At 41.6% G+C, this 13,923-nt stretch overlaps 1 protein-coding gene across 3 annotated transcripts in view; it reads left to right on the top strand.

The window, feature by feature from the left end:
- Positions 1–13,923, top strand: part of ZNF217 (zinc finger protein 217) — a 143,482-nt gene that overhangs the window by 34,900 nt on the left and 94,659 nt on the right. For all 3 annotated transcript variants that reach the window (XM_078652053.1, XM_078652054.1, XM_078652055.1), the window contains 2 exons: positions 2,764–2,889; positions 3,862–5,397. In XM_078652053.1, the coding sequence (XP_078508179.1) occupies positions 2,764–2,889; positions 3,862–5,397 (1,662 nt within the window). The remainder of the gene's footprint in view (positions 1–2,763; positions 2,890–3,861; positions 5,398–13,923) is intronic.

The raw sequence follows: 13,923 nt of genomic DNA, 5'->3' as shown, positions 1-13,923 counted from the left end.
GGCACAAATTTATGCAGAAAGTTTAAATTAGTTGCAATCTCCAATTCAAGCCCTCTCGGTACTGAAATGCACATACATATTCATTTTAATATTTGCCCTATTGTGCTTTTAATTTGTTGTATTTTTATACAATTGTAGTGCTGTCTGTACACGTAATGCATCTGATTCTTCTCCGTTACTGCATACAGCAATATCTCGATATTTTCTCTTGTGAATGGGCCTGAAATGTACCCAGACTCAGCCTATGCAGAGGTTCTTGCAACTTTTGCCTTTTCTGATGTTTTTGGCCAAGCTTTGTCGTAAGTCGCTTAACCAATTAGTGCTTTTGAATAGAGGCAGCCAAAGCGAAGGTGATATGTCATTTTAGTCTTAAGATTCAAGTCAAGATAATGCCAACAAGAAATATTGAAATTGGATGTGAACTATCTAAGATATGCTGGGATGGCAATTGAGAGAACACAATGGAAGGCAAAGTAACCATGAACAACTAGGCTCCAAAATATTATATAACTACTTGGAGGTGCAAACATGAAGGGTATTGCTGAAAATACAATGGAAAATTGAATGTCCAAAGACCTGCGTGATGTAGTAAAGACATTGGTGAGAATAAAACCAGGAGAGGAAGGGTATTACGGTACTACTCCTAGTCCCCTAAGGAATAACAATATAAACAAAGTAGGAACAGTTCCGAATTTAAACTTGCTGCATTAAAGGGAAAAGATATTCTTTTTAATATCTCTGGGATCTCGTGCTGGGACCACAATAGGTGACAGACATGGGTGGTTTTCATTGACAAAGGTTTCAAAAACGTTTTTCAAATACAGAATGTATTCATTAAAGTGCAGTGCAATAAAATAAATTACATATAGTATAAATAATTTAAAACTTTGCATAAGTAAAAATATAGAAAAATTAAATTGCACAACCCCAGCATAAAGTGTTAGAAGTGCAGAATACAGGTTTAATCATTGCAGTAGATTTATGCAGTGTTCTTGGTGCCATGGGCTCACACTGCTGCTTTAAAAAAAAAAAAAGCGCCCATGTAAATAATCTCCTCCTCGTTCGTCCTTTGAAAAAGTAAGTTCAAGGCGGTTCTCAGGTTATTAATGGCAATTTCTTTTAGAAGGGAAATCAAAAGTTCTTTGAAAACATAATATATAATTTACATAGTAACTAAAAATGTGACGTTGTTTGCCCAGAATTACCATAGAATGAAGATTGATGTTCAAACCCAGTGGCAAACGCTAGAGGTAGTTCATTGTGCCAGCCCTGTAACTGAACAAAATATTTCATTCCCATCGCCCCTTGATCTGGTCAGATACCCAGTGGTATTATCTAGTGGAGCTAACATGAATGTGGCCACGCTCGCCTCATGACTCAACATAAGCATTCAGCTGTTTTTCATTACGATTTAAATTATTACTGGGGTAAGTAAAAACCTGCTGTAGGTTAACTGTACGCAGGCTCAGTTCAGTGCGTGCAAGCCATGGGATCTCCATGTCTTTATCACAGCTGAGGCAATCTAAAATAATATCTCTGTGCATTTATGTTTGCACATTCCCAAGAACAGTTGTTAAGAATATTAGTATCAGTCAATCTTCAATGAGCAGAAGTAATGGGATAAAGTAATGACATCCGAGTGGATTTACCTTATAATACTAAAATATAGTTTTGAAGAAATGGAAGACCAGTATTAATTTGCCTTCTTTGATATGCTGGCACTAGAAATAAAATCATAAAATGCGATCTGGCAAACCTGGCTACTTGTGGTAAACAATTTCAATAAGAAACGCATTTTAGTAAAGATTAGTGGAGTATCCATAAGTTGTAGGTTGAATTTCGAATGTTTTGCAGCAGACTTTCACAAACCAGTATTTAAGCTAGTTAAACATTTTTATAGATAGAATATAATCCAGAAAAAAAGGTATTGATGTGGCCTGCTTGAATTTTTCATTTATGACATTTTAAAACTGTCTATCATAAGTGAGTCCATGCTCATTGATATAAGGGGGTTTACTCTAGAGATTGAGGTACAAGAAGTACTGGTGCAGCATAGATCATTCCTCAGACATCTCATTTTAAACTATTTTGTTGTCTATGTTGTAAATGCCCTGGAATGGTAATTATGGCTTTATGCAGATCTGCAGTAAAGGGAATGGGTACTTTCAGATAAATTATGTATACGTGGAAAGTCTGTGAATTGTGTGGGCAAAATTGGTTACTGGCCCCCAAAGCGTCTTTGTAGACCAAATGAATTTGCACTATTAATAAACAATGCATTCATGTAAGACTGATTTCCTGTTTAGTACATAGTTTGTTTCAGTTGTGTGCATCCTTGACTCAACGTTTGCTAAAGATAGGAATGGGATGTAAGTGACCACCTTCTTATCAAAGCAGCAATGAAATTTGACAGCTGCAGATTGCTGCGGTTTTTCTATTGCTTTTGAACATAGACTCTTAAAGTAAAAGTCGGTGTAAGATAAATATGCAGTACAGAAGAAACCCATAGAAAGCCTTTTCATCAAAGCAACAAACTGTTTTTTTATTATGCATTGGACCAAAATCTGACTTTGTGGATGCAGACTAAGACCAATTGAAGCATTTAAAAAAATAAAAAAATTCTGGACTGTATGAAGAGTTCTATGTAAGGATTCCCTTGTTTATTACTCCTTGATGCAACAAGTGAAAGAACCTGTTTATTATTTGACGGGGCAAATGTCGATCTTTTCAAATAGTGTTTTTTTTCCTTTTTCCACATAAAAGACAAAAGTGAAGACGGTTCAGAAAAAAGCAAAATGAGAAGCCTGGTATGTTCCAAAGAGTGCAGCTATTGTGGAAAGTCTTTCCGTTCAAATTATTACCTCAATATTCATCTCCGTACTCATACAGGCAAGTAATGCATTTGATTTCCTAGATAATGAGAACCATTTTTAAAGAAAGTAATTAGACTTTTAGTGTTGGCTCTTCATCATAGAGTTGGTGGAGCATTTGTTTTCAATTTATGTTCCTGTGAACAATGTAAATTCAGGTTTCACTCCCTGATTTGGCACTAAATGATCATGCCATGGACCTATTTGGCATCTTTAATTATACATTGATTAAATCTTGCCCTGATTTAGTTGTAATGTGAACCACTGCATTAGCTGTTTTTAATTCACTTTAACACATTTGGGGGCCGATTAGGATTGCGGTGAATCCGCATCCTCCGGGACGGCGGAAGCCACCGCCGGCCCGGAGGATGCGGATTCACCGCTGCGGTGACTGAAAAGACACCCCGCCACATTAGGATGGCTGGGGGGTCCGCGGCGGACGGCAAGACCGTCTGCCGCTTTTCCGCCGGTCGCCTTCGCGACCGGCGGAAATAGTGCATACATATGGTGGCGGTGTCTACGAGACACCGCCAGCCATATTATGATGCCCGCGGTCCCATGCCTTTCCACGGCGGATACGGTCTTTCCTTTGGGGGCCCGTTGCGGGCCCCCAGGGTGAAGGGGGGGGGTGGGAGGTGCACATGTGAATGCACAAAGCTGCAGGAACCGCGCGGTGCCTGCCGCTTTGTGCATGCACATGCAAAGCATGCACATCGACGGAGGGACTGCCGCTGCCCCTGCGGACGGTCCCTCCACCTCGGGGGTGGCGGACGGACGCAGGTCCGTCCGCCATCATAATAGGCCCCTAAGTTTTGAATTTCGAGGTGTAGCGTTATTTTTGGGCTATGTTGCCATTAAAAGGTCACAGAATGATTGGAAGAAAGCTTTGATAAAATTGATTCATATACAGATGGCCATTCGGTAATATATAGTCTTGTTTTTAAAAGACGTTTCTAATGTTTAATCAACAACACTTTTTTTGTCTTTTCAGGTGAAAAACCATACAAGTGTGATTTTTGTGAATATGCAGCTGCTCAAAAAACATCATTGAGGTATCATTTGGATAGACATCACAAAGAGAAGCAGACCGATGCAGTGAGAGAAGTTAAGTGCGAGAATAGAGAATTAGTCTTGCTACACGACTCTGAAGACCTCTCATCAGAAGGAAATCAAAATATTAAAATTAGCAAAACTTCTCCGGGACATTTATATGACACCAAAGAAGTCGACTATTCATCTGCTGAATGGCAAAAGGATGTCTTTCCTGTTCAAGGCTCTAAGCAAGTTGCTGTTAATACTGCTGTGAGAAAAGAGGTCCAGATTGATAATAAACATTCCAATCGGAACAATAGAAATATATTAGCGGTTTCTCAAGTGGAGCCAAATGTGGAGGCAGTTGAAAATATACTAACAAGTGGAATTACACATGATGCTTGTATGGAGACTAAAATAAAAGATGACCAAAAACAATTAATTCCAAGGGCTGCGAATACTGCTGATGCAATAATCAACCTTGTAAATTGCAATCAAAGAGCTATTGTTTGCGCACAAGAAGTGCCTTTGAACCTCTGTATCCGGACTGGGGAAGAGGGTTCTGCGGTTACTGTCACACGGGCACACTTGGCAATCAGCACATGCCCATTTTGTACTTACAAAACCCTTTATCCTGAAGTTTTAATGATGCATCAAAAATTGTTGCATAAATATAATCCCTGCCAGACCAGTAAAAATGGTTTAAAAAATAAGAGTGATTCAACTAAAATCCGACGTACTGGGTGTCCACCATCTCTTCTTGGGAAGGACGTCTCTCCTTTATTCTCAGATTTCAAGACCAAGGGTCCAATAGCAGCACATTCAAAATCACATAGCATTGAAAGGGCTAAGCAGTTCAAGACTTTGGAAAGTAATATTCCTTCAGTACCAGGGCAAGACTTTAACAAGTATTTAGACTCCAGTAATTCTAAATCTAACCGATTGCAACGGAACAATACTTCACAAATGGCCATTTATCAAAAAGCAGAATTGCACCACAGAGGAACCATGAATCAAATCGACAGAATAATCAGGCCAGACATAAAGCCTGTGAACATACCGTCTTCTAACATCTACAGCAATATGAATTGCCACTTTGAGTATCCCTTTGAAAATGGGCCTGCCTTGTTTGGTGATCTACACAGAGAATACTTTTATGATAAAGCTGTTGATAAAAGTAATTTCGAATTCGGTGAACCTTCATCTAAGAAAGTTAAACCAAGCTTTGTGGGTCATGAAAGAGGTAATTTAGAAATTGGGGCAGTTAGAAGAGGAGTTGATATGGGAAGAATCCATCCAACTCCAAGTGTTTTACAACGCGAAAATGTACCCTCAAAAAATGCATCTATATTAACATCGAAGTCTGGGCTTATCAACACAAGTTCTGTTGATCCTCGTTGGGATGTGTTTAAGACCTTTGGATCACACAGTAATGGCCAACTTTACAGCAGTTATGTAACTGGCAGAAGTCCGATGTACAGCCCAGCTATAGAAGGTAATGCACTTGGTTATTAAATTAAAACTGTCATGACTTTAGATCTGTAATACGTTTGGTTTAAGAACAAAAATTGAAGTGAAATGTGCATTGGGTGCGTGGTTATATAGATTTGCTGGTTTATTTCCAATGGTGCCTCCCCCCCCCTCTTCTTTTTCCGACCAGCTTTAAATATTTACGGATGGGATCCTGACGCCACGGTTTGTCACACCTGGAAAATGCTCCTGTCAAAAAAAAAAAAAAATACAAGCTGCACCTAACATTCTTGAGGCTTTGCACGCATCATTCATTCCATTGCAATAAAGTGTGTTTGCCTAAACTTCACTGTTTTTCTGGAGAGTTTCCTTAGTGGTACACTATATATGGGTTTTTCAAGCTACATCTCATTTTCTGTAAGTGATCTGTATAGAGTCTGAGAGACCAACTCAGTGCATGGTTGCCTTGTGCCAGAGTGTAAAGCTATGCCTCAGATTTGCCTCCAGCAGATGTGCAATGATGGGAAACTTAAGGACTTGGGATTTCATCTCCATTATACAGAAGGTACATAGAAAATAGACCCATCTGTGTTGGCAGGCCTCATGGTATGTATTGTTGTTATAATTATTCTATTAAGTTATTTTCTGAATTCTTTCATCTCATAAAGGCCAATAATAGTTGATAATTGAGCTTTCTGTGATCCGTTTTCTTCTAAATTTTGCAGGCAGAAAAGTTTCGGGACTGCTAGAAGATAACTGCATGCTCCCTATAAGGAAGAGAGTATGTCATGGTCCTGTGCATAATCCACAGGAGTTATTAGATGTGTGAACTGTCTGGAATCTATGACCGATTTTCCTGGCACATTATTTCAAAAACTCTTAGTACAAATTTTTTGCCATAGTGCCTGTGCCCCGGATTAAATTGATGGTCGTTTCTTCATATACACTCTGGCTTCATGTGTCTAATCAGCGCCCTGAATGTATTTGTTGCATTCTAGAACATTGAGCCTTCATGAGTGCTCTGAAGACACAACTGTGTTTATCTTCTTGCTCTCTAGTTGTATTTTTTTGGTCACCATAGTCTGTGTGCCAAGGTGCTCCTTAGAGTCAACGATCACTGTATAAATAACTGTATTGACCTCTTTGCTATTGGATTTTGACCAGGTGCCCCAATGCTGTCTCCTTGAATGTTGTGTCATCTCTAATTACACACACAAAAGGGCGAGTTGGTCCCCCAGAAAGGGGGAAGTACCTTGCTGTGGGCTCAGCTGTAATTTGGGAGCGTAGTATAACATTTTTGTTCTGGTGCAGTGATCCGGTTTGATTTTTCTAAAATAAAAAAAAAACCTCTTGATATATCATAAAGATATCTCTTACTCTAAGGGTACACAGGTCATACTTTAAAAACAGAAAAGGGTATTTATTAAGACACCAATGATTCTTGCATCAGCATAAAAACGTAGTTGCTTACATGTTGGACCCCTTTACCAGCCCACGTGTGTCTTCAGCTTTCTTCGGGGTCTATTAATTCCCGCCTAAATATTTCACATTAGTGTGAAGCATATACTCAAAGGCATAGATATAAGGCTTTCATACTTGTTTATTATTTATGTAAAGGAACCTGTGAAGTAGATCCAAAATATTCACTTTCCCATATCTTTTAAAATCATTGTCGTACACATCTATGTGAACACAGCAAAACAACGTAACTCAAATTGATGACTTGCCTGACATGGTTGCTTACATTGTGTACTCTACACACTTCTGAAAAAAAGGAGCAAAGCGTATACATGCATACATTTTAATGCATGGATAACTGAAAATATGCAAGTATTGCAGGTAGATTCTACAGTGTGAATGCTCGCTGGTAATCTACCTTCTCCAGTACTGGGGTATCTTTCATAGATTCACATGCCTGAATCATTCCCCATCGTCTGAGTGGGAGTCCCACGGTACATAAAAAAGCAATATTTATGCACATAATAACCATAACATAGGTAACATAAAACCAGGAAGTAAGTAGCCATAAACTAGAAGGAAAAAAACTTCCACATTTATGACTTGTCCAAGTCATTATATACAGTCCAAACTGCAGCCAACCAGGCGATAGCACCCTCCAAAATGTTCTCCTCAGAGGCTCAGGCTCTCCGATATTCTACTGCACATCGTGTGAAGGGAGTCTCCCTGAGCCCTGCTCAGTACTCTTCTAAATTCTTCAGGAATTTCTTCACTTCAAGATGTCTTCAAAGAAATCTCTCTTTAGACCTTTTGAATCTTGTGGGAAGCTCTGGCTGTTTTCTGAGGATCCCCACAAGAAGTGTATTTATTGCCTATATTCGGATCACCAGGTGAGAGAGAGTGCAAAATATGCAGGACCTTCCCTCAGAAACCCTCAGAGATCGGGAAGGGCGTCTACTTCTGTGGCTACAGAAAATTAAGGATCAAGACTTCCCCTTATCTGAGGTGGGAAGTGTCGCTTCTCGCTCATCATTCTAAGCAAACTGTCCCTTATAGTCAGTCACACAAAATCAAGTTAATTCTATCCACTACTAGACAGTGGGTACTGACATGCACTTGACTAACCTGTAACCTTTGGATGAGAGACTTATTTTTTCCACAAAGTGTCAATCATCTGAGGAACTCCAGTGACTGTTTTCCAGCTCCCTTCACCACTGGAATCCATGTTGTACTGTATTTTCTCATCTGCACATGAGGTCTGTCAGCAGGGTCTGTATGATCAGTGGTACCAGTACCCTTCACAGTTGTGAATACAAACGGACAGTCACCCCAGCAACAGTTGAATCACTCTGTGGTTGTACAACTCAGAAAACCTTCTCCAGGGATGTCCATTGTTCAAGGTTTTCCAACTTGCATCAAAAAAGATGTCTCCCTAATCGTTCGGGGTGCCTTATTTGGATCATCTCCAATTACAAGACACATAGCCCCACAAAGGAAGTATGTACCATGTGATCTGGTGAAAAGGAGTGCCTTCTGCCTGGCACTAAAATGTTTTCCTTTCAGCAATAAGAATAAATTAGCTACTTATTAAAACTGTAATGCTTTACATGTTCAAGCAGGGAAGGGTAAGATCCAAACTACAGTCTCTAGAAGTGCAAGCAGTTTGGAAATGTCACAGAACCAGAGACTTGCAAATTACAGTGCTTCACTTTTCTGGTTTTCAAAATGCAAAAGCATCTATCACAGCAGATTTATCCAAGAAACCCACAAATGGATCATTAACAACAAAGTACTGCGTGATGACTTTGATACCTACGGGTATCTTTAACTGGATGTTTTCACAAACTCAGGAAATGCCTAGGCTTCACCCTCTGGTACGATCAACTAAAGATGAAGGGTATGCTGTTTGGTCGACCTGTCAAAGATTCTGTACGCGTTTCCACAAATCCTTCTCTCCACCATCATGCTGTCCTAGTACAATGCAGCGATAGTCTCATAGGATCAGAATAGCCACATCATTAGTTGTTCACTAATCTTCATTTTTTTGCCAGTAAAATCACAGAGAAGGTTTCTGTGCGGACCAGATGTCCCAAATTAGCAGGCCAGATCCTTATACTGCAACTTAAAATCCTTGGGTTTAACCGCATAGCTCCTGTTCTACTAAACTATGTACATTTAAACCTTCCAAAGACTATATGGATATTTAAAGGAAGCCAAAAACCCACTTACTAGACTTTCCTGTGCCTTCTATTGGAAGGGATTCTGCTTTTCATGCAAGAAGCAAAAACACCGGTGCACAATGGCAAAACGACGGCTGATAGCCAGAAACCGGTCCTAGGATGCTTGATTCCGGTCCAGGGAAGACATGGCTTGACAGTTCGGGCTGGACTGTTCCCATGAGGCACAGGGTCAAGACTGATTTGCATATGGCCATGTCTGAACTGAGGTGGCTTGGTGAGCAAAATAACGATGGATTAAACCCAGATCTGTGACTGGGGGTGAATGGTTTGCCATTGTGCAACATTCCGTCCATCTTGTGTGTTTTGCTGTTCACCCTATGTGGGAAGGGTATGCACAGACATGGGTCCTGTGCTCACCAAGCCACTGGAGTCCAGCTATCCTGGCTGAAGACGGCTGATAGCCAGAAACCGGTCCTAGGATGCTTGATTCCGGTCCAGGGAAGACATGGCTCGGCAGTTCGGGCTGGACTGTTCCCATGAGGCACAGGGTCAAGACTGATTTGCATATGGCCATGTCTGAACTGGGGTGGCTTGGTGAGCAAAATAACGATGGATTAAACCCAGATCTGTGACTGGGGGTAATTATTTTGCCATTGTGCAACATTCCGTCCATCATCTTGTGTGTTTTGCTTAGGAAATATAATGCCTTCAACTGCAGACATACTAGCAAACATATTGGCAACCATTGTTGTGATCTAAACGGGTTGCCCAAATCATGGTACTCCTTCAAAAGCAAATAAACTAGGACATTCAGTTCTCTCCTGTTGCCAAGATGGAACAGGATACCTCTGGAATTAGACATGAAATGTTGCAAAAGTTTGAAAAGATCCAAGATTGGCTTTCCGAAAATGTTGAGCGTGTTTTTATTTTTCATCTTTGTATACTTTTTCTAAATTCAAGGTGGTGAACGCTGAATTATTTCAGTGCGAAGGGAGGGAAGCCCTGAAAAGAAAAAATTCCTCTGCAACAAAGTTAGTAAGTAGACTGGTGTAATGGATTGAGAACTTATAAGCCACTGAGAAATTCATCAAACTCTGTTATGAATTCGTCATTGGCAGATAATCCTCTGCTTTTGAGAAAACAAAAAAAGCATGTGTAGAAGTCTTAGTGACTGAAGGAAGAGACTGCAAATAAATCACTATACCTTTGAAGAAATCTCACTAAGTCTATGTAGCAACGGCATATGAGAGTCGCAGAAAAGGAGCCAAAAAACCAAAATTGAGAAACTGATTTAGAAAACTGCAAGGAGTATGTGAAAGGACCAAACCTATATTGTAACCAATGAATCCGTGCCAGAGAAAACACATTTCTTTCAAATACTAACTTAAGGGCTATGAGGAAACTGCCACCACTGGTATGCGAAGCAGTGTGCGAATCTGTGGAGAGCAGCTAGTGGCAGAGATTTTTCAAGGAGGTAACAGACACGAAAGGACACCATTATGACTCTGATCACAAAGGGTGAGAAGCACTGCATTTGATGGAGCAAATTCCTGCAATTTCACGACTGCTCTGAATTAATGGAGGCTTACTAACAAAGCAGACTGGAATTTTGTTATGGTGCAAACCTAAAATTGTACAGCTCGCACATTTGGTCTCGTTGCATTGGAGGTTGAATCAGTTCTCAAAGGTCAAGTCAATGGCACTTCCGTGCAATAAAACTACCATCTAATTTGGGGGGGTCGCGTTGGATGCCTGCGGTTCCCGGGCCGTACAGTAATATACTGTATTAGACCCAAAGAAACAAATGCTCACAATAATCCCTCTGTCTACTGGGTGCACTGCCAATGGTGAAAGGACCAAGAACCCTTTCAAAATCCTTTACTAATTGATTAAGGAGAGAGGGGCAGGAAGGGACAGAAGCACTCGCACGCCGCAACATTTCACAGCCGTTTGTTTTGATGTTATCATAAAATCACAATGAATCCCACATACTCTACACATCCTTTTCTGTGGATAAATGCACCAGCGGTGGAAAGCAACACTGCTACAGCACAATAAAAGGTAACACTGCTTCAATCTCTTAAATGTCTCAATGGAAGCTTAATATATTTTCAAGAAACCAAACTACACAGGACTTTATCCGTGAGAGTGATGTGTTGGTAGAAAATGACTAATTAACCTTCAGAGTTCCCTCCAACTGTTAACAATAGACCGCACTTTCAAAGCAGTGGAAAATCTTCGTATACTTTTCCAGTTCAACAGAATTCCAAATTTTTTTATGCATGAGGTGCTGTTCTTCGAATGCCACGGTGTACACTACTGGGGCACAAAGTTTGCCACTCTGGTTTCATTTCAGATGAACTCTTACTAAATACAGGCAATATACTACTTAAGTCCCAGAAAAATAAAATAGAAGCGGAAAAGCAAGCAGCAGTAACTTGAATTAAGTTAACGAGCAAAGGGTCTCGTATTGTTTTGTCTCATTTTGAAAAGTGCCCAAGAAACAATGCTGCAGTCAGAACCTGAGATAAACAAGTGCAAGTTTTACTTTTCAAAATACGACAACGAAATATTTGAAAGCGCGGGGCAGGAGATGCACGTACGCGTGCACAACTCCTGTCCTCTGCACACGTTCACATGTCCTATCCCCCCTTTGGCCAAGAAACCGACAACAATAGATCTCGTCAAGGCGTGCCGCGCATTCGCTGCGTCGCTAGGCGATACCTAAAAAGGGCTGTTTAGACCCTGCAAAACTTGTGGAAAGTTCAGGCTCTTCTCTGAAAATCCTCATAAAGAGTGCTTATACTGCCTTTATCCAGATTACAGATTACAAGCCTAGAGACTGTAAGCACTGGCAGACTTTTTCTTCAAAAACCCTCAAAGATCAGGAGGGAAGACTTCTACTCTGGCTTCAAAAGAGAAAATCTGTAAAAGATTCTGATCCTCCTTCTATCCGGAGAGCTACAAAGAAGTAAAAATCTCATAGCAAGGACCCTTCTGTGGAAAAAAAGGGTGAAAAAAGAGCAATCTGACTCATCTCAGGCCCCAAAAAGATCTGGTTCTGCTCCTCCTTCTGCGCCACATACTCCCTCTCAGAAAATCCGCCCGTGGCGATGCATTCTCCCCCTACGACAGTTGAAGCGAGGGCTCCGTCTGCGGTTTCTTCAGCGACCTCTACGACGTCGACTGACCATGACGGCTGTGACAAAAACTGGTGATGTCGGCGGTTCTGTGAAGAGTTCAGCGTCGTCAAGAGCTTCGATTTCGGCAGTTCAGTTGGAAGCTACGTTGTCAATGAGCGTCTCCGCCCCTTCTATGGATATTTTCACGCCGTCGATGCAGTCTCTAATGACGGTCCCGTCGTCTATCTCGTCAACAAGGAAAATGGGCATGCCAATCTCTAAAACAATTCCTTCATTGTTGCAGGACTTTTTTCTAAGATTTCTCCTCTGCCTCCTTCTCGCCTCCTGGATTTCCAGGAATCGGAGGATGAAGGTCCTTTTGGCCCTGCTTACAGCCCCTCTCAACTTAAAGTAAAGTGCCAGGAATCAGAGGAAGAAGACCAACCAGATGACCCTTCTGCGTATTTGGAAGGTGAATATTCTTTCTTAGACAGATGCTCAGGCATGCAGCACATGGACACTTCAAGAGCATTACCCCTATTATGAGCAGGAAGAGGACTGTCAACAGGAACCCTCCATTAACGTTATGATGTCACTGGTCACAGACTTGCCATATGATGCTCAGTGACTACTATAAACATTTCTCTGAGGCTAATGTAGCTCAAAAGTCAGTTCCTCGACAGGCGGATCCTGTTGTACCAGAACAGTAAACGCCACCTGATTCACAAAAACAGAACTCCTTACCTCCCCTGCAGATTCCTGCCCGAGCATCAGACAGTGGTGACCAATAATTGTAAGAAGGGGAGCTACAAGTGGATTCTGATGTCCATGATGAATAGATGGACTTTGTGGCACACACAGCTCTTTCTCCCACGCTGCCAGTAGCTGATTATCCTCCAGCAGATAACTGCCTCTTCCATGACCTTCTCGAAAGAGCATAGAAACGCTTTGACCTTCCCATGCCTGTAAAGCAAGCGGAATGCTTCTTATGATTTCAAGGTTGCCACGCAGCGTTCTGTTAGGGCAATCTCTATTGTTGACTTCTTTTGGCAAGTCAAGTCAAGTCAAAAGAATTTATATAGCGCACTACATACCCAGAGGGTTTCAAGGCGCTTAGGGAGGGGAGGAGGATTACTTGTCAAATATCCACGTTTTAAGTTGCTTTCTGAATGCTAGGTGGTTCTGGGTAAGGCGAAGGTAAGTGGGGAGTGAGTTCCATGTTTTAGCAGCCAGGTATGAGAAGGATCTGCCTCCCATGGTGGTCTTGTTGATGCGAGGTACAGTGGCGAGGGCTTGGCTGGAAGAACGTAGTTGGCGGGAGGGGGTGTAGAAGGACTGTCGTGAGTTGAGGCATTCTTGTCCGATGTCGTAGAGTGATTTGTGTGCGTGGGTTAGCATTCGGAAAGTGATCCTCTTATTGACGGGTAGCCAGTGGAGGTCTTTCAGGTGACCAGAGATGTGTTCGTTCCGCGGGATGTCTAGTATGATCCTGGCTGAGGCGTTTTGGATTCGTTGGAGTTTCTTCTGGAGTTTTGCGGTAGTACCTGCGTAGAGGGTGTTTCCGTAGTCCAGTCGGCTCGTGACCAGAGCATGGGTGACTGTTTTCCTGGTTTCGGTTGGGATCCAGCGAAATGTTTTTTTGAGCATGCGAAGAATGTTGAAGCAGGATGAGGAGACGGCGCTGACTTGTCTGTTCATTGAGAGTGAAGAATCCAGGATGACGCCTAGGTTCCGTGCGTGGTCTGTCGGGATGGGTGCTTTTCCAAGGGCTTCCGGCCACCAAGAGTCGTC

The sequence above is a fragment of the Lissotriton helveticus genome, chromosome 7 (genome assembly GCF_964261635.1).
Source record: "Lissotriton helveticus chromosome 7, aLisHel1.1, whole genome shotgun sequence".
Lineage (NCBI taxonomy): Eukaryota > Metazoa > Chordata > Amphibia > Caudata > Salamandridae > Lissotriton > Lissotriton helveticus.
This window is presented reverse-complemented; position numbering and strand designations above follow the sequence as displayed.